The 19,300-nt window shown below is 53.5% G+C and overlaps 1 protein-coding gene across 2 annotated transcripts in view; it reads right to left on the bottom strand.

Moving 5' to 3' along the window:
* Nucleotides 1-14,364: 14,364 nt before the first annotated feature.
* The window catches only part of Chmp6 (charged multivesicular body protein 6), an 8,611-nt gene continuing 3,675 nt past the window's right edge, over nucleotides 14,365-19,300 (bottom strand). Inside the window, exons 2-8 of one of the 2 annotated variants that reach the window (XM_027425465.2) lie at nucleotides 18,344-18,453; nucleotides 18,168-18,255; nucleotides 17,771-17,857; nucleotides 17,148-17,213; nucleotides 16,964-17,044; nucleotides 15,945-15,999; nucleotides 14,365-15,339 (exon numbers count right to left, since the gene is read on the bottom strand). In XM_027425465.2, coding sequence (XP_027281266.1) covers nucleotides 15,287-15,339; nucleotides 15,945-15,999; nucleotides 16,964-17,044; nucleotides 17,148-17,213; nucleotides 17,771-17,857; nucleotides 18,168-18,255; nucleotides 18,344-18,453 — 540 coding nt within the window. In that variant the 3' untranslated portion in view covers nucleotides 14,365-15,286. The remainder of the gene's footprint in view (nucleotides 15,340-15,944; nucleotides 16,000-16,963; nucleotides 17,045-17,147; nucleotides 17,214-17,770; nucleotides 17,858-18,167; nucleotides 18,256-18,343; nucleotides 18,454-19,300) is intronic. The other variant, XM_027425466.2, reaches the window with a different exon arrangement.

Raw genomic sequence — 19,300 nt, 5'->3', positions numbered from 1 at the left:
TTGGTGTGAGCTCTTGACTGCCTCCCACCCCTGGAAGCTTGTCAGTCTTGAAGCAGAGGCTAGCCCTCCAGTCTCCACTCTTGTTTGCTTTTGTTTCTGAGACAGGATCTCCGTGTAGTCCAGGCTATCCCCCAAACCACAGGGCTCTGCTTGCCTTTGTCTCCCTGGTGCTTGGAATAAAGGAGTGTGTCCGTCACCATGCTCAGCCCAGTCCCCACTCTTGTCACTGTCCTTCAAACCTTAGGCTTGTCATTAAACCCAGTGTGACAAAACTTGGCAAGCGCCAGCTGCAGATGGTCAGCTCTGCTCTCTGCTGTCCACCCTCTGGACTGACGCCGCCATCTCTGCTGCTTCCGCCACTCCATGGTGCCTTGGTGGAGAAGACTGTTAGAGATTAGTGTCTGCTTGGCTGGTTCTTGGAGCTTTGATTTTGCCTTAAATGACTCCATGTGGTGTGGAAGTGGAAGTCCGTTTCCTGTGCTGAACTTTTTTTTTTTTTTTTTTTTTTTTTTGAGACAGGGTGTCTTAGTAACTGTAGTTCCTTATTTCTGTTGCTGTGATAAAATACCATGAGAGAGGCAACTAAAAAAAAAAAAAAGGGAAGAGCCTGGAGAGCTCAAAGGAGCATCAGACTTAATCTGAGAGTCCGGGGTTCATGTTCCTGTCCAAGAGGAAAGTGATACTAGTTGGGCGGTGGTGGCACACACCTTCAATCCCAGTACCCAGGAGGCGGACACAGGCGGATCTCTGAGTTCAAGGCCAGCCTGGTCTACAGAGTTGAGTTCCAGGACAGCCAAGGTGCCACACAGAGAAACCCTGTCTCAAAAAACCCAAAAAGGAAGAAAAAAAAAAAGCTTTTGTGCTATGGTGGCGCGCACCTTCAATCTCAGCACTCGGGAGCAGAGCAGTCCGTCTCTTTGAGTCTCCATAGTGAGTTACAGAGCACCAGTGCTGCACAGTGAGGCTGTCTCTGATGATGATGATGATGATGATGATTGGGTTAGGGTTTTAGAAGGCTAGAGTTCATGATGGTAGAGTGACAGCCTGGTGGCAGGAACATCTGAGAGCTCACCTCTCTCTTTTTTTTTGTTTTTGAGACAGGGTTTCTCTGTGGCTTAGGAGACTGTCCTCGAACTAGCTCTTGTAGACCAGGCTGGTCTCAAACTCACAGAGATCCGCCTGCCTCTGCCTCCCGAGTGCTGAGACTAAAGGAGTGTGCCACCACTGCCCCCTTTGAGAGCTCACATCTTATACCAGAGGAGGACACACTGGAAATGGAAATTCAAAGCCCACCCCCAGTGACACACCTCCTCCTATAAGGCCACACCTCCTTATCCTTCCCAAACAGTTCTACCAACTGGGATCCAAGTATTCAATGGCATGGTCCCATGGGGGCCATTCTCATTCAAAGTGCCACATTCCCCTTCCTGGCCCCCATAGGCTTGTGGCCCCAACACAATGCATTTAGTCCAACTCAGAAAGTCCCCATACTCTCCCAGTTTCAACTCTTTTAAAGGTCCAAAGTCTCTTCTGTAATCCAAGCCAATCTCTTACTGTAACCCCTGTAAACTCACAAGGCAGACTGCACACTCCCAACACATAATGGCCATCCCAAAAGGCAGGAAAGGGGGAACAGTGATGAAATACCGAACCAAAGCAAGACTGAAACCCAGCAGGGTAAACTTCAAATCCTGTTACTCCATCTGATGTCAAAGACTTGGATGGCCCTAACCCTTCCAGTTTTACTGACTGCAAGATACATCTTTGAAGCTGGCTCCATCCCATCTGCAGTTCTTGGCAGGTATCCTGCCTCTTTTACACCTCTGACATGGGGTCTAAAACAACTCAGGCCTTAATTTTATTGCTTCATACAACGGCCTCGCATGGCCTTGTGGGAATCGCCTGGCCACATATCGACTGGCCTCAGTGGCTTAACCTTGGAGGGAGATCCCACAGTTGCTTTACATATATTCTTCATGACGCCAGAACCCACATGGATGACACTGCCAAGTTGACGGCCTGCTTGGGATGGACTCTGGCCCCATTAAATCACACTTATAGCAGCTTTTGTTTATTCCTAAAGCCTCTTCCTTTCTCAAGCTGGAATCTAGCTATGTGGTGTCTAGCCCTGGGTTCGGCTCTCCTTTACCTCTGTCAGCACAAGCCTTGGCCCCAGCATTAGATTTCCTGGTGCCCCTTCTTTACGTCTCCAGTTTATTTTTACGACACTTCCCCTTTTTCATGGTAGACCTGCCGAAGAGTGATTACTAATAACCGTGTGGCCATCAATATTAGGCTGTTTGGACATCTTCTCCACCAAAGAAATTAGTCCATCACTTGAAATTTCGCCTCTGGCAAAATCTTAGGACAGGGGCAGAGAGCAGCCACATTCTTTACCAAAATATCACAAGATTGGTTTCTAGCCCCGTTGCTGTTAAAATCTTTGCTTCCATATAGGTGTAGTGGCACACAAACACACTGGAAGCAGAGGCAGGTAGATCTCTCCATATAGACCAGACAGCCTGGTCTATATGGAGAGCCCCTAGACAGCCAGGCCTACACAGAGAGATCCTCTCTCAAAAGAAAAAAAAATCCATCTGGGTGGTGGCGCACGCCTTTAACCCCAGCTCTCTTGAGGCAGAGGCAGGCAGATCTCTGTGTGTTCAAGGCCAACCTGGTCTACAAGTGTGAGTTCCAGGACAGCCAGAACTACACAGTGAAACCCTGTCTCAAAAAACCAACAACAATAAAAAAAATCCATCCTTCTCTCTAAGTGTCTGGAGCTGGGCCTCCACAGCCTGCACTGCTCTTAGAACTGTCTTTCTCAATCTTACCAGCATGGCCTATTAAGACCTGCTTAGAAGTCCAAATTCTCCCACATTCCTCCACACGGTGAGGTCTTTCACACGGCACATGTACACATTCTCACACGGTGCACACACATGTCAGTCCTCACACATTTAAGTTCCTGGGGTCAGAGAGATTGCTTGTAAGGTAAAAGTACTTGCTGTTCTTCCAGAGGACTCGAGATGCTCACAACCACCTGCAAGTAACTCCAGCTCTACAGGATGCTATGTCCTCTTCTGACTGTGCTGCCCCCCCACTCCCCACCCCCCACCCCCCACCCAACATAAGTGGCATACACTCAAATAAAAATAAAAGCCCATTAACAGGGATTGTGGTCTATAATTCACAGTCCCCACCCCGCCCTGCTCTTTCTGTCTCTCTGGCCTTCTGCCTTCTGTTGTGTTTGAGATCTTATCATAATACATTTTACTGAACATGTTGGTTTTCTGGCAGTGCCCCTCTGTGTTCATGACAAGTATTGTTACTTTGTGTTTTAGAAACTGACCCCAAGATCTCTCCTAAGTGCTCATCCATGAAGATACACCCCCATCTTTTTTTCTTTTGAAACAAGGTCTCACTCTGTTGCTCAGGCTGGCCTTGAATCCAGTGTAACCCACTTGATCTTGAACATGAGATCCTCTGACCTTAGCAACTGAAGCTACTGGCGTGGCAGGTGTGTTGTTACCTTAATAGTCACACTAGAGATGGCAATAACCACATGTAAACTGGAACCTTAATATTTGCATTGTCCTGTCATGATTGACATGCCACAGTCCTCGGTGGGACTGTTATTTGAGGTTGTAAATTCGACAGCTGGACTGTTACACTGTGTGGAGTCTGTTACAATCCTATTAGTCACTCTGGGAATGTTCTTTTTTTTTTTTTTAAAGATTTATTTACTATATATATAGTTCTGCCTTTATGCCAGAAGAGGGCACCAGATCTCATTACAGATGGTTGTGAGCCACCATGTGGTTGCTGGGAATTGAACTCAGGTCCTCTGGAAGAGCAGCCAGTGCTCTTAACCTCTGAGCCATCTCTCTAACCCCTGGAAATGTTCTCTCTCTCTCTCTCTCTCTCTCTCTCTCTCTCTCTCCCTCTCTCTCTCTCTCTCTCTCTTCCTCTCTTCCCCCACCCTCCCCTCCTCTCTCCTACCCTCTCTGTCGTTGAAACAGGATTTCTCTTTGTAGCTCTGGTTGTCCTGAAACTTGCTTTGTTGATCAGGCTGGCCTTGAACTCGCAGAGATCCTCCTGCCTCTCTGGGATTAAAGGCGGGCGCCACCACTGCCTGACTCAGGAAATCTTTTATCTGTCTTTACAGCCCATCAATCAATCTAGTTCAGAACTTGGGCCTTGCCACTTTCAGTGGCTCATGGATCCCTTTTAGCTTGATTCTTAGGGAAGCCTGGGACTTATAGGGAGCTTCCTGGGCTCATTCTTTCCTGGGACAGAAACACAGACACTCACAGGCCCCCTTTCTCAGCTCCTCAGCTTCCTTCCCTCTGGGGCTAAGCTATCCTTTTTGCTGTGCAGTTCTAAACTTGAGTTCTACCTGGAGCAGGGCTGTGGGAGGAAATGAGACCAGAGAGCCCTCCCCGTGCCCCCTGCTCCCCGGGCCCTCTGCTCTGCTTTACTTTGTAGCATGTTTGTTTTGTTTTCCAGGCTTGAGAGAGGCCTGTATGGGTGACTGCTACCACAAGACATGCACTCCACCACATAGGATGCTCTGAGACAGGAGAAAAATAGCCCAGAGAGAATGCACTCCACCTCAGATGAATGATTTGAAGCCAGCGCATCTGTCTTTCTTGATTTGTTTTGTGTGTGTGTGTGTGTGTGTGTGTGCGCGTCGCGCGTGTGTGTGTGTGTGTGTGTGTGTGTGTGTGTGTGTGTGTGTGTGTGTGTGCTCCCATCTCGTTTGCACACACTTGTATGATGCCAGAAGAGGGTGTTTGATCCCTTTGTGGGGTACCTGGGCTGTTACATGGGTTGGGGTCTGAACCCTGGGCCTCAGTTGAGCAGTAGGCTCTCTTAACTGTTGCAGCCCATAGCTGACACTTTTCTGTGTGGCATCCAGGTGCCATGTATCATCCACTGTGGTCTGTGGCAACCTTGCCGAATGAGTGGTGTCTAAACTGGGATGAAAGTGTGTCTGTCCTCTTCACACATCCAGGGAGAGTGGAGGTGGCTGGGACAGGGGACACCCCAGTGAACCTGATGCACCACCCCTGTCTGGGAGACCCGGGAACTCCCTCTGGGGTACCACACCCCTTCTATGTAGTCAAATAGATGTGTTCTTATGGACACTTTCAGACTTCCTGCTAAGCTGTCGGGGCTTATACCTGTTGTTCCAAGAGAAGGCTGAAGTGGACAGAGGATTGCCACACCTGTGAGGCTAGCCTGGATCCAGACTGTGTCTCTACAATGGACTGCCAGCTCTGAAGAGATTTCTCTGAGCTTAGAACTAGCTGTTCTTCTACAGGAACTGAGGTCAGTCCCAGCACTCACACTGGGCGGCTCACAACCACCTGTGACTCTAAATGCTGGAATCTGATGCCCTCTTCTGGCTTCCACAGGTGCCTGCACACACATGGTGTGTGTGTGTGTGTGTGTGTGTGTGTGTGTGTGTGTGTGTGTATGAAATATACCCCTCCCCAAATAATCTTACAGCCAAGTGCAAGCTAAATGCAGTGAGTCTGGAATTAGTGTGGAGAAATCAGGGTAAGTTGTATATTTACATTACCCCCCCCCAAAAAAAAGTTTCCTAAGCCAGGCACAAGGGGAACACTGTGATCAGCACTGGAGAACAATGTAGATTTTTGTTTTGTTTTGTTTGTTTTGAGCCAGGGTCTCATCACAGAACTACGGAACTCATAGGAATCCACCTGCCGCTGGCATTAAAAGCACACACCACCATAGCAGCCCAACCCCACACTGTTCTTAAACAGATCGTAGTTTTCTGAGATGATCTAGAAAGAGTCATAGTATCCCCCATCCGATATCACCGGGGATCTACCTGCTCCAACAGGCCTCTTGGGAGCTGGTGTTTCCTGTCTCGTCACAAACACTGGAAACACTGTATTTCACCCTCCACCCCAGCATGGGGAGTGCCTGTTACATGTGTGCCCGGGTCCCTGTACAGCTGAGCACTGTGTTGATAAGTGAATCCCACTGTAGCTGGGGGAGGCCCTGCCCCTTGCGATCAGGGGGAAGGTGTCCCTGGTGGGTGCAGGAGCATTTGCTGGTAAGTGAGCCTGTGGTCACCAGCTTCAAGCTTCCAGTCTTTTCTAGAAGCCACCACACCAGGCTTCCCGAGCCGCACTGGTGTTTGTGGTTGCTGAGCTGTTTCCTCTGACTGGTAGCACTGAACCATTCCCTCCCAGGCGGAAGAGGGAGGCTCCTCCCTCAGCCTCAGGAACCTCAGGAACCTCACAAGACTGGGAAGGTCCCGAAGCTAAAGCCAGCACTGGGAGTCTATTCAGCAGGGCCTCCTCACCTCGTGGCTGCCAGAGCAACTGTCTCCTTGCCCTCAGAAGGGCCCCGACCCCTGGCTCTAAAGCAGAAGGCAATAAAGCCTTCTGCTTCCCCACACAAAACATGGGTGAAATCATTTCTTTGTCTGCCCCTGCCTAGGGTGAACAATGTCTGTTTGTGTTTGTGGGGAGCTGTGCATGGGTGTTTGTGGGGGGCTGTGCATGGGTGTTTGTGGGGGGCTGTGCGTGGGTGTTTGTGGGGGGCTGTGCGTGGGTGTTTGGGGGGCTGAGTGTGATGCTGTGCATGGGTGTTTGTGGTGTTGAGTGTTTGTGGGGTGTGTGTGGGGGCATGTTGTGGTGAGGGGCTGTGAGTGTTTGTGGGGCTGTGCATGGGTTTGTGGGGGCTGTGCATGGGTTTTGTGGGGGCTGTGGCTGTGCATGCATGGGTGTTTGGGTGTTTGTGGTGTGCAGGGTGTTTTGTGGGGGTGTTGGTGTTTGGGGGGGCTGTGCATTGTGGGGGGCTGTGCATGGGTGTTTGTGGGGGTGCATGGGTTTTGGGGGGGGCTGTGCATGAGTGTCACCCATACTACATGTCGAGGGCATCAGATAACTCTGTGCTCCCTTGCCACCTTTAAGTGGGCTCCAGGGATGGAACTCACGTCCTGAGGCATCCAGTAACTCCACCTGCTGACCCTCACAGGCTCTTTATGTTCTGGTAACACAGACCTGGGTTGGCCTGGCTGGAGCTGTGACCCTATTTTGAGTGTCGGTTGTCACTCAATCTGCTGGCATCTCTCCCAGCTCCATTGGGCTGACACCTGTGTGCCCTGAAGCCACTGGCCACACCTTTGAATGCTCTGTGTAGAGCACCCATCTCAGAGACTTGAAGTTGGAGCTCAAATGTCAGCCCTGGCTCCACCCCTCTGACAGGACCTGCTGTACTGTGTACATCGGCTCTGTCCCTGCTTTTGCTCTCTTGGGGCTGGGAGTGGAATGGAAACAAAGTGGGACTGGCCACCCTGCCCCAGACCACAGAAGGGTCCCCAGGACAGGCAGGCACAGGGAGGGAACACAAAGCAGCCAGCTTGGAAATGGAGAAGTCAAACAACCCGTTTGGAGGTGAACCATCTGCCTGGGCAATCCCAAGGGCTATGAACTGCCCAAGCAGTTCAGGAAGGTTGTGGGGCACAGAGCACCTCTAATGCCAGCATCAGGGAAGCAGAAGCAGCTGAGCCTGGTCTTCATGGTGAGTTCTAGGCCAGCTAGGACCACATAGAGGCCCAAGTCTCAATACAAGTCCTCAGCAGCATATAACCATGGTCACACGCACCTGTAGCCCCTGCATTGGAGAGCAGAGCCAGGTAGAACCCCAGAGGGCACTGGCCAGGCAGCCTTTCCAAAGTGGAGAGCTTCCAGTTCAGTGAGGCGTTCTGTCTCAAGGCGATAAGGCTGAAGCAAGAGAGGAAGCAGACCTGGTGTGCTGCTCAGGCCCCTTTGAGGGTTTCAATGAGAGCTGTCCCCCGCGGGTTTGGATATTTGGACAGTTGGTCCCAGGTTGGTGGTGCTGTTATTGGCGGGATCCTTTAGGAGGCAGAGCCTTGCTGGAGGAAGAACATCCTGGAGAGTCATACTCTTGCCGCACTTCCTGTTTTACTTCTTTCTCTGAGTACAGGTGAAGATGCCATCTCTCGGTTTTCTTTCTGCTTCTGCAGCCACGCCTTCCTCACCGCCTGGACTCTCCCTCTACTGTAAGCCCGTACATGTTACTTCTTTCTATATGTTGCCTTGGTCATGGTGCTTCATCACAGTAACAAAAAGTCACTGATACGCCCCTCGTATGTGTACCCCACGCACAAAGGAAAACAAATTTAACAAAGCTCAGACCTGAGAAGATAAGACTTTGTTGGGAGAAAAGACCCAAATAAACCATAGCGCCCGTGCTCCTGGTCTGGGCCTCCCACACACTGGAGGGACAGCACTCTCTAGCTTTAGCCACAGACTGCATCTCAGTCTCCATCGGAGTACTGCCATCTGGCTTCCTCACCGAAATTGAGATGCTTAGACTCACAGAAATCCACCTGTCCCTGTCTCCTCTAAGTGCTGGAGTCAAAGGTGTGCACCTCCATATCCAGCTTTCTGGTTTTCTTGAGACAGGGTCTTACTGCATACCTGGGCTGGCCTTGAACTCCTGATCTTCCAGCTTCAGTCATGAAGGTGTGGTGACAGCTGATCTATGGTGCTGGGACAGTGGAAAGAATGAAATCAGACCTGCCAACTCCGAAGCACATACGAAGTTAACCGGGAACAAAGCCTTAAAATATATTAAACCATCGGGCACACCTTTAATCCCAACACTCAGGAGGCAGAGGCAGGTGGATCTCTGTGAGTTCGAGACCAGCCCAGTCTACAGAGCAAGTGCCAGGATAGGCTCCAAAGCCACAGAGAAACCCTGTCTCGAAAAACCAAAAAACAACAAACAAAACAAAACATCCCAAAAAACATGTATTGCATTCTGGAGACAGAGGCAGGTGGATCTTTGTGAGTTCAAGTCTAGTCTGGTCTACAGAGTGAGTTCCAGGACATGTTCCAAAGCTACAGAGAAACCCTGTCTCAAAAAAAAAAAAAAAAAAAAAAAATGGGGCTGGAGAAATGGCTTAGGGGTTAAGAACACTAACTGGTCTTCCAGAGGTCCTGAGTTCAATTCCCAGTAACCACATGGTGGCTCACAGCCATCTGTAATGAGATCTGGTGCCCTCTCCTGGCCTGCAGGGATACATGCAGATAGAACACTGTACATGATTTTAAAAAACCAACAGCATTTATTTATATGTGTTTGTGCACATGTACACTCCACTTGTGCCACAGTGTATTTGTGGTTAGAGGGCTACATGTCAGAGCCTGGTACAGGGTATCACACTCAGGTCATTTCTGTCTTAGCTACAAAGTGTCTGAACTCACCCAGAGCTACCAGTCTCACTGCAGCTTGAGCACAGGACACAGAACCACCCCCCCCACCCCCAGCAGAGCGCCCAGGAGCACAGAGTGAGGCCAGCCCCGTGCTTCCTCTGCTTTGCTACTATCAGAACTTGGACTTCTTCAGTGAACTCTGCTGCTAGGAGCCCAGTGAGCACTTGCTCATGTGCTAGGAGGAAGGGACATCGTTTGGAAACCTGGGATGACAGAACCCTGGATGGCATTCAGGTACCTGACAGGAGGTCACATTCTCCATGGAAGCTGGACACCGTGGGTGGGTCAGGGATGGGAGTGACTCCTCGGGGGTGGGGTGGGGGTGTGGGGGGTGGGGGGGGTGGGGGTGGGGGGTCACATAGGTCACCTAGGGGCCAGGAATGACTGCTAAGTGCGTTTGCGTTTGCGGTGCAACTGTTTCTCCCCCAGGCTGGTGGGGGAACAGGAAGGGTGGGAGGTGCCCAGTGGCCCGAGCCCTGGACACACACAGGTCCACTCTGGAAGGAAAGGGGCCGGGAGCAGCAGTCCCTTCCTCACACAGGTGACTCTAGGGAATGAGAAAGTCACCCTGCAGGAGCCATCAGTTAGGGCGCACAGCAGCAAAGTGATGAGCAGGTAAGTCCGGGCTGCAGCTGTCCAAAGTGACCTCTGCCTGCCCCAGAGCAGGGGGCAGCCTGACCATAGGAAATTAAAAAAGAAAAAAAGACAGGGCTTCACTCTGTAGCTCAGGCTGGTGATCGAAAAAGTAGAAAGATCCTCCTGCCTCTGCCATTGGGATGCTAGGATTACAGGTGTGCAACACCAGGCCTGGTGATTAGCAACAGTCAGCAAACTTTGCACAGACCCCAGTATCCCCCACAAATGTGAAAGAGTCACCCACATCGGACACCATCACAAAGCATGACAAGGGAGCTTACCCTGGGCACATATGGCCACTTGGGTCATTGTCAGAGGCCTGTGTACAGTGGCAGGTGCCATGGTCTAGTAGGTTACACGGTGATTACTAGCATGTGGCTGTCTCAAGAAAGCAGACCGGCAGTCTCCAGGGGTGAGCACGGGGAGATTGATGAATGGCTACACCCAGACTGGGGGATGATACAGGGCTGGTGGCAGCTGTCGGGGTGGAGTGCTTGCCTAACCTGAATGATGTCCTAGGATGACCCTCAGAACCTAAAAAAACAGAACGCAGACTGGCAGCGCTCTGAGCGCTCTGGCTCCAGCATCGGCTACTGTGAGCTGTCTAGAGCTGGACCTGCCTTGAGCGGAGCAGCGTTGTTTTCTAAGGTCTGTAACCCACTCTGGCTTTAACGCAAGGTTCCATTCCCTGGCGTGGCTACCAAATTCAATGCTGCCTCCTCTCTAAGACCCAGATTCAAATTCCATTGCCATTTTGAGAGCATTAAGAGGTGATGGGGGTCCGTGGTGCCACCAAAGGCCACATAATGAGGGGTCTAGGCTGCAACCTGTGGCCATGTTGTGCCTGAGGGCTATGTTGCCACCAGGGTCACGCCAATCTGAGTGACCCCTGCTGCCACCATAGTGTCATCTGGGCCAGGGCTGCTGCTGAGGGCCATGTCTGGGTCCATGGCTCTACTGCAGCCAGGGTCTGTGTTGATGTCCATGGCTCCTCAGACCAATGCCAGTGGTCTGGGCTGCCTCTTGGGGTCATTTCGGTGTCCAAGGGCCTCGATGCCACAGGGGCCATGCCAATTTGAGTGGCCTGCACTGCCACCTGTGGCCACGGTGTTGTGTGGGCCTGGGCTACTGGTCCGTTACTCAACAGCTGCCATCGTCTGGGCTGATGTCCATGGCTCTTGTTACCACGGGAGGCGGGGGGTGTTCATAGGAACCATGCAAGTTGAAATCTGAGAGTCATGCTGAGCTAGCCCTGCCCCTCACTGGGTACTGCAGCAGGAGAGCTACCCACCACCATGGGAGAGCTGAACCCTGCACTTGAGATGGCCCCACTCCTCACCACAGGTGAGGGAGAGCCTGCCCTAACAGCAGGACCTAGGAGAGCTGCCTCTGCCCCTCTGTAGACCAGGCTGGCCTCAAACTCACAGAGATCCTTCTGTCTCTGCCTGCTGAGAGCTGGGATCAAAGACGCGCCACCATGCTCTTGAGAAACCTCAACTTCAACTCCCAACACTCACATGAAGACCCATGACTACCTGTAACTCCACCCCCCCCCCAGGATCCGACACCCTCTTCTGGGCTCTAAGGGGACATGCATGGCACACAGGCAAACACTTAGTTAGATACACAAATAAAAAGCTCAAAAATATGGTTTTTTGAGGAGCTGGAGAGATGGCTCAGCAGTTAAGAGCACTGGTTGCTCCTCCAGAGGGCCCAGGTTCAGTTCCCAGCACAATTCACAACTGTCTGTAACTCCAGTTCCAGGGGACCCGACACCTTCACACAGACACACATGCAGGCAAAACACCAATGCCATAAACTTTTCTAAAAATCAAAAAATTTTGAAAGAGGCAGTTAGATACAGCCTCTGGAAGAGAAGAGCCATCAGTACTGCAGTGCTAAACCCCAACACCGGGCTCCAACACCGGGCTGCAAGGCAAGATATGTCAACTGATGGCACAGATGTCATGGAGGGAATCACTTGCTTTGGGACTGGATGTGAGGTGAGGCCTACTCCACAGGAGGACATGCCAGCTTGGCACTATAAACCTGGTACCCAGGGCTAGGGAGGTCACAGGCCTCAGGACTAGGGAGGACACAGGCCTCAGGGAGCCTGCTCCTGCTTTTGATAGAGGGACATGGTGTCCAACTGTCTTCAAGTCACCTGTGTTTACACACACAGATCAGTGCTGCTCAGCCTGAGAGGCTGCTCTCTCCCTCCAGTGGGCACAGTAAACGAGGGGTCTCATGACTGGTCAGAGAGCCAGGGTAAGTGCCTGTGGAGAGTTCATCCCTATCACCCCCTCCACTGAGGCTCAGGGACACCCTGGAAGGGCAGACAGAAAGAATGTAACAGCTGGAAGCTGGGGAGGAACAAAGGAATAAAGGTGAGCCACCCTCATAAGGGGTTGGTGTCCTCAGAAGGAGTGAGATGGCCTCCCCTGCCCTCTCACTCCCAGCCACTAGAGGACCTTCCTTAGCAGGAGGCTGGCACATGTCATGTCCAGAACTTGGAGAATCATCTCTCTGTTCACTACGAGTCACCCGGGCCCAGTCCTTCAGTTAGACAGTTAGTAGGACAGACGGGCTTTAAAGTTGGGCCCCCACAGTAGTTGAAGGCATTTTCCACCAAGCCTGAAGATCTGAATTCAATCCCAGGACCCACGTGGTAGAGCAGAGACTGACTCCTTGGGCATTCTCTGGCTTCCATGTATACTCCATACATGATACACAGAAACAAATGTAGTAAGAATAAAAAAATAGCCCTCGGTGGTCAAAGAAGTCAGCACTTTCTGGTACAATTTATTCCTTTGCATCAAACCCAGGGTCTTGTGAAAGCTCGGCAAGCACTCTATCCATGAGCCATATCCCTGGCCTCTGTGCTCTTGAGACAGGTCTTACGACATAGCCCAGCTGGCTTCCTGCCTCTACCTCCCTAGTGTTGGGATTACCAGGATGAGAGCCATCATGCCAGATTTGGGTGGATGTGGTTTGCAATTGGTGACCAGCCAACAGGATTCACTCGGGGCTGCAAGCATGAGGGTTCTGCCCCAAAAATCTCACAGACGAAGGCGCTGAGGTGCCAAGGCTTCAGTGGCTGTGGCAGAAGACAGTCAGCTGGGTTCCGATCCAAATCTCCCCTCACAGAGTCAGCCGAAAACTACGCACACGTGTCACTCCTCTGCAAACGCTCTCTTGGTAGCAGAGGGACCCTCATCCCAGCTGCCCACGGTCCCATGAGCTAGTCTTTTTTGGCCCCTGCCTGGATCTCTAGGCCACAATCTCAGGTGGCTTCCAGGGAGCACCGTGCACTGCTTGTTCTGCAGTGCCTTCACCCCAGCCTGGCCAAGCGGCCCCAATTTACGGCACCATCACTCACCTCCAAGTCTCCAGGGATTGTCTCTGGTAGGACCCCAGCTCTGCCACAGGCTTTATACTTAGCTTGTGGGTGTCACAGATCCTATACCAACCACACTGACTGACAAGGAAGCATGATGGTGCAGGGGGGGCCCTAAGAAGGTCAAAGCTCACAGGGTCAGGGGTGGAACCTAAAGGCTACCCCCACCAAGCCAGGTACAGAGGTACATACATAGCTGCCATCCCAGCACTCAGAAGGCTGAAAGCCGAGGCCTGTGCACAGCACAGGCAGTTGGGCTACACAGCAAGACCTCATCCCCCAAAGGAGGGTTATACTCAAGAGATAGGACTCTTGGCTGCCTTGACAGCTGTGCCTCTGCCTGGCTCAGGTCAGACACGACGGAGAGCAGAATGGAGCCTGGCCTGCCTGGGCCTCTGAAGCAATGCCTGCTGGGCCCCGTTACCTCGATAGCAGGGTGTGGGTGCGCCCAGGATTTACTGCTGTAGGACATGGCTGTGGTCTTGGAGCAGGCCTCACTGGTAAAACTACAGCCAAGCGCTCTAGCAGCAGAGGGGGGTAGAGCCCCCTCCTGGTGGACACACGTACTGCAGGAGAGGCCACAAGACTCGATGTTAATGGACGCTGCTCCCCATTTTCACCTGCACACCCAGGTTCCACTGTCTCCCAAGGAACCTGAGACCTAGCAATGCTAAGCCTGGCTGGGTGTGGAGGCTGCTCCAAGGAGGGGACCTGCCCACTGTCTACCAGATACGATATGCACTGCAACCCCAACCAGTTTTCTCTCTCTCTGGCCTGGGGTCTGGCGGTCCTAACCACCAGCCCTGTGTGCATAGAAATATTGCTGTATGAACATTCAGAGTGCCCAGAGCCCTGCCTTTCTCTACCTTCAAAAACAGATGCTGGGCACGGACAAGGTTACCCTTGGGACTCGCGCATCTGGCACCCAGCCCCTGGCTTTGCCTAGCATGGTGACTAGGGCTGTTTCAGTTGGGTTATGGGCCACACTCCAATCTATCCATGTAATTGCTCCTATGCAGGGAGCCACACCAAGGCACCAGACTCAAGTCCAAGAGGCAGGAGACCATGCAGGGCCAACTTTAATATTGGGGTTGACCTGTTTTGGGTGAAGGAAGAGATGTCCTTTCTTGGTGGGCCCTGAAGGCATGTCAGGCCTTGTGTTCCTCAAAGACCCGAGAGTCAGAGACTGTCCAGTATCAAATGAGCACAGGACCCTGGAAGTCACTTCCAAGCTCTGCACCTCTTGGGTGTTGGTGGCTTAGGGACTGATAGCTGTGTCCAGGACTCCATGGGGGTACACACCCATTGGAACAGGGTCTTGTCACCAACTTCAAGATGTCTTTCTTTTGTGAAGACCCCAAGTCAGGCTCCTAGATTTGTCCATTCAGCAGAATGGCCCCTGGTCCACCTCCCCCAAACATAAAAGGTTCAAGACTTGAGGTGCCAAAGATGCTCCAAGAGATTTGGAGAGCAGCAGTACCCTAGGGTTTCTGCCACTAGCCTGCAGAGAAACTGAGGGATAGCAGGAGGCCAGGCACAGTAAGAACCCCTTAACTGAAGCCCCCCTCAGCTCATGAGGGCAGCAGAGACAAGAGAAGGAAGCATAGGGACCCCAAGGTCTGAGGCACTTCCCCACAAAACAGTGCAGGTCACACGGACTGGGTCAGCCATGAGAACAGCACCAGGAGTATGGGCTGTGGCCACCGTGGGGACCACAGCAGCCTGTGGCCAGGCCTGGCTGGGCTTTGAGTGTCCACTCAATCCAGGGTGAGAGCAAGACAACGGTGCATCCAAGGCGCGTTGTGGGGCCCTGATGTCAGGCCCCTGTGAGCCGCGGCTCCAGCCACCAGCACCCACACTGGCCAGCGCAGCCCTTCAGGCCTCCTGGGAGCCCTCAGGGTTGACACGCAGCCAAACACTCTGTGGGTCAGTTCTCAGAGAATCCCTGCGAGTCCCTGGAGAGTCCAAGTTACGAAGCTGCCACTAGCTCGGCCTGCCTGGATCTGGCCTTGGCAGGGGCTTCTGAGGAGAAAAGAGTCGTTTGTTATGCACTTGTGAGCACAGCCAGCTCTCAGAGGCTGAGGCCAGAGGCTGCAGGTGAGGGGTGTGCCCAGCAGGGGAGGTGAGTTATAAACAGGAAGCCAGATGGGCCAAGAGGCCAGGGGCACAGGCCTGGCAGTAGGCCTCCCATGGGAACAGGGACATGTGGAACTAATGTGACTTTTGAGTGTCCACTTGATCCGATGACTAGATTGGAAGCTTCCGAGCTGTGACCATAATGCTGCAGGGCAGCGCTGCCCAGGGCTGTTAGTCCCAGACCACTGCTGGAACTGGGGGATCTAAGCCTTCCAGGACCTGAGCTGCTGACAAGCCTTGTCCAGGGCTAATGAGCAGGTTTGCCTCTGTGAGCTGGTCTGGATTCCATGAGAGAACTCAACCCCTTGGAAACCCTGGCCCAGCCAGAGGCCAGGAACCAACTCTCCATCAGCTGGGCACAGCTGCAGCACACTTTTGTCACTGTGCTGGGCGGCTGCCAGTGGGCGAGGGGACACGCCCACTGTGTATTGCTCCCTTAGAGTCTTGGGTTCCCTCCTTCAGACCAACACAAACACACAACACAACAGTACCTGGGTTTCTGTCAGGAAGGGGCTCTGAAGGAACCTCTGGTAACTCGATTTGTTCCTGCAAGAGGCAGAGATGAGGCGTGAGCTGGGTGTGCACCGCCACAAGCTGCCCTGGCTGTCAAGAGAGGCTGGATCTGCCTGTCAGCTGCCCTCAGAGGGGTGCAGCAGCTGCAAGCCTCCTGCTAAGGGGCCTGGCTCTCCCTATCTATTGCATCTTTACAGGCGGTCACTGCAGGGGTGACAATGCTACCACAAAGAGGTGAGCTACTCTAAGAGGCCTCAGGACCTCCAGTGAGCTGGAGCTACTCCCAGGGATATTAGTTCACAAGCAGGGATTGCATAGGACCGTGGAGGAAGCAGGTACCCAGGGTGTGGGAATCCCCAGGGCTAGGAAGCTGTGACTGGCTTCTGTTGTGAAGCACTGAGGGGCCCGCAATCCTGGAGGGCTGTGGTGGACAGCTGCTCATGAGTGTAAGTGGCCTCCATCTTCCCAGCAGCCCATAAGGCTCCTGGCCCTAGCAGGTGGGTAGCCACGGGACCCAAAGGGCAACTTCCCAGACAGTTCTACTGGGCTGCCCGTAGCAGGTGGCTCTGGGGAGACAGGACAACCTTAGCAAGCAGAGGTGCTTGTGGCCTGACATGGAGGTCAGACACAGCTGCAGCCCAGCAGACCCTTCGGGCCTGGAGTGCGGGGAGAATAGGCTCCGCTGCGTCACAAGGGGAAAACACAGGCTGACTGGGCAGGGTGACTTAGAATTTCCCCTCTGTCTGTCTGTCTGTCCATGGGCCACAGGTGCCTGCAGCATGCTGCCGGGTCAGCCTCCAACCACGCTCCTTCCACAGCTCCCCAGCTGCCAGCACCAGGTGTGGAAGAAGCTGGGCTTCAGCACAGAGGAGAATCACCTTGGGAAGGAACTGGGAAACCAGGACGCTGGGCTCACACGTAACAGTTGGACACACCACCGAGCAGAGGACTGTAGGGTCCCATTCCCAGGGGACCAGACGGCCCTGGGGACCTGTACCTGAGTGATTGCATTCAGCTCTTCCAGGATGGCTTCCTCATCCTCCTGGGTGAAGCTTTCTGCCAGCAGCTCATCGATTTGCTGTGGAAGGAAGAGACGGACTGAGAAGCTGGCCTGGTGGGGCGCTGGGTTCCCCCGGGAAGCCAACCTGGCAATGGGTGGGCCCGTGCCCAGCAAAACATACCCGCTGGTACTCCACTGCCTCGTGGGTCTCGTCCAGGATCCTCTCCACCTCCTCTATGGACATCACCTGGGGATGGGGAGGTTTCAGAGATGCTTAGCAGGGCAGATGACAGCGCCTGGCAAGGGCTGTGCCCTCACCCTATCTCCCCTTCAGCGAAGCCAGGGAAGTGGGCCTGCCCTTGGCTTTGAGCCAGGCCTGTCTTCAGAGGCACTACCCAGACCTTCTCAGGCCAGGAAGGGCCCTGACAATTATCAGTAAAACAGGTCAAAACCGAAATCCTTCCTGGGTGGTGACCAGACTTCCTCTGTGCAATCAATAGGGCACTGTTGCTGGCCTGACGCGCATGCACCCAGACCCTCCTCAGATACCCCGAGAGGCAGCAAATCCAACCTCTGGCCGCTGAGCCTGTGGCTCCCTGACCAGCCCATTCCCTGCCTTCCCCACCACACAGCCCCAGCGAACCCAGCTCAAAGGCTGTGCTGTGCCACACCTCACTCAGGTCCCACTGGTCCCTGTCAGGCACTGGCATACCCCCAATCTGGCTAGTCTCAGGATCTGAGCTGGCAAGCTCCCCTTGACCTGTCTGCAGCTGCACCCACCCGCCAGGCCCCACGAGGACCTACCTGGTGCATCTTATTCAGACACTCGTTGCCCACCTGAAGCCCTTCCATCACCTTCATCTCAATCTGCGTGAACTCGATGCTCTGAACCTGAAAGCAGCAGCCACTGGTCAGAAGCCCTGCTGGGCTCTGGACTCACGGGGTGGCAGGGTTCTGGTTCTCTGCTGTGGCGGCTGGGACTGACTGAGAGAGACTTTCAAAGGGCGATGACTGTCTTTCAGTGGCTCTAGCCAGCAGGGACAAACCAGGATGCTCTTACCCCAACCCTGGGAGATGTGCACCTGACCCCCACCAGCCCGGCCTGCTCCCCACCTCCCACCCTGGGGTGGCCCAGCCCCGACCCCATTCATTCCCCAGGGGCTCTGGTTCCCAGCAAAGGCCCCAGCCGGCCTCGGCCTACCATGGCTTCCAGGCTGCTGATCTGGTTCTCTGTCCGGTCAAGCAGCTGCTCCCGGTACCTCTTCTTCTTGAGCAGCAGCTTGGCCCGTCTGCAAGGGAAGCCAGCTCGTCTGCCCTGGCTCAGCTCCCGGAAGCGCCTCCTCTCCCACCATGCTACCCCCAGGAAGTGCCCCTTACTCTTTCCTGCCATCCCGCAACAGCTGCCTGGCCAGAGCCCGCTCCTGCTCCAGTTGCTGCGTGACCCTCTTCTGGTACTGCCTCAGCTTGTCCCGCTGTTGCTTTAGTTGCTGGGGAAAAACCAACAATGCAGCCGGGTCAGTGGCTCTCACCAGGCTGCTAGTGCCAGGCTGCTAGTCCCGGCACGGTCAGGAAGGGCCAGGCAACCCTCTCCAATGGTGGCCTCTGCCGCCCAGAGGGTATGTAGCAATATTCAGAAACACACAGTGGGGATGCACCTGGCATCCCCGGAGTTGCAGTGTGCCAAGGGGGAGACTTTCACCCTACTCAGCCACAGCTTGGCCCCAGACACAGTGTAAGCACCAGGCCCTGGAAAGCGCAAATGTCAGAGAGCATGAGGCTGTATGCCATCCTCCACTCCACCCTCCCCACTTTTCTTTTCTTTTTTTTTTGAGACAAAGTGTTGCCCAACCGCCCTGCCTCAGCCCACTGAGAGTTTGCTGCCACACACGACTCTCCCCATTTTCATCACGCACTTAGCTTTTCTGTCTCCACTGCCATCTACCTGAACGGACAGTAGCCGCCTGGCTACCCTTCCAGCTGTGTGCCTGCAATGGCCACTACTCAACTGAGGTCATTTCCATTTTGTGTTCAAATGCTGTCACTTGAGAAGAAGCTACGATGAACAGGCCCTGGGCACATTTCACACACAGGATGACACTTGAGGGCAGACCGTTGTAAGCAGAGGCAACGGGCACCTTTGGTGAGAAACCATTCACCATGCACTCTAGGTTACCCAGGAGACCAAGCTAGCTGGGGGCTCTGTTAGTGTGTGTGTGTGTGGGTGGTGGGGGTGTCAGCAGTGAGTGTGTGTGTGTGTGTGTGGGGGTGTCCCTGGTGGGTGGGGTTCAGCAGTGAGGTGTGTGGGTGTGGGGGGTGTCAGCCAGTGAGTGTGTG

Source organism: Cricetulus griseus, chromosome 7, assembly GCF_003668045.3.
Source record: "Cricetulus griseus strain 17A/GY chromosome 7, alternate assembly CriGri-PICRH-1.0, whole genome shotgun sequence".
NCBI lineage: Eukaryota > Metazoa > Chordata > Mammalia > Rodentia > Cricetidae > Cricetulus > Cricetulus griseus.
Note: the sequence above shows the minus strand (reverse complement) of the source record. Positions and strands in the feature narration are given on the sequence as shown.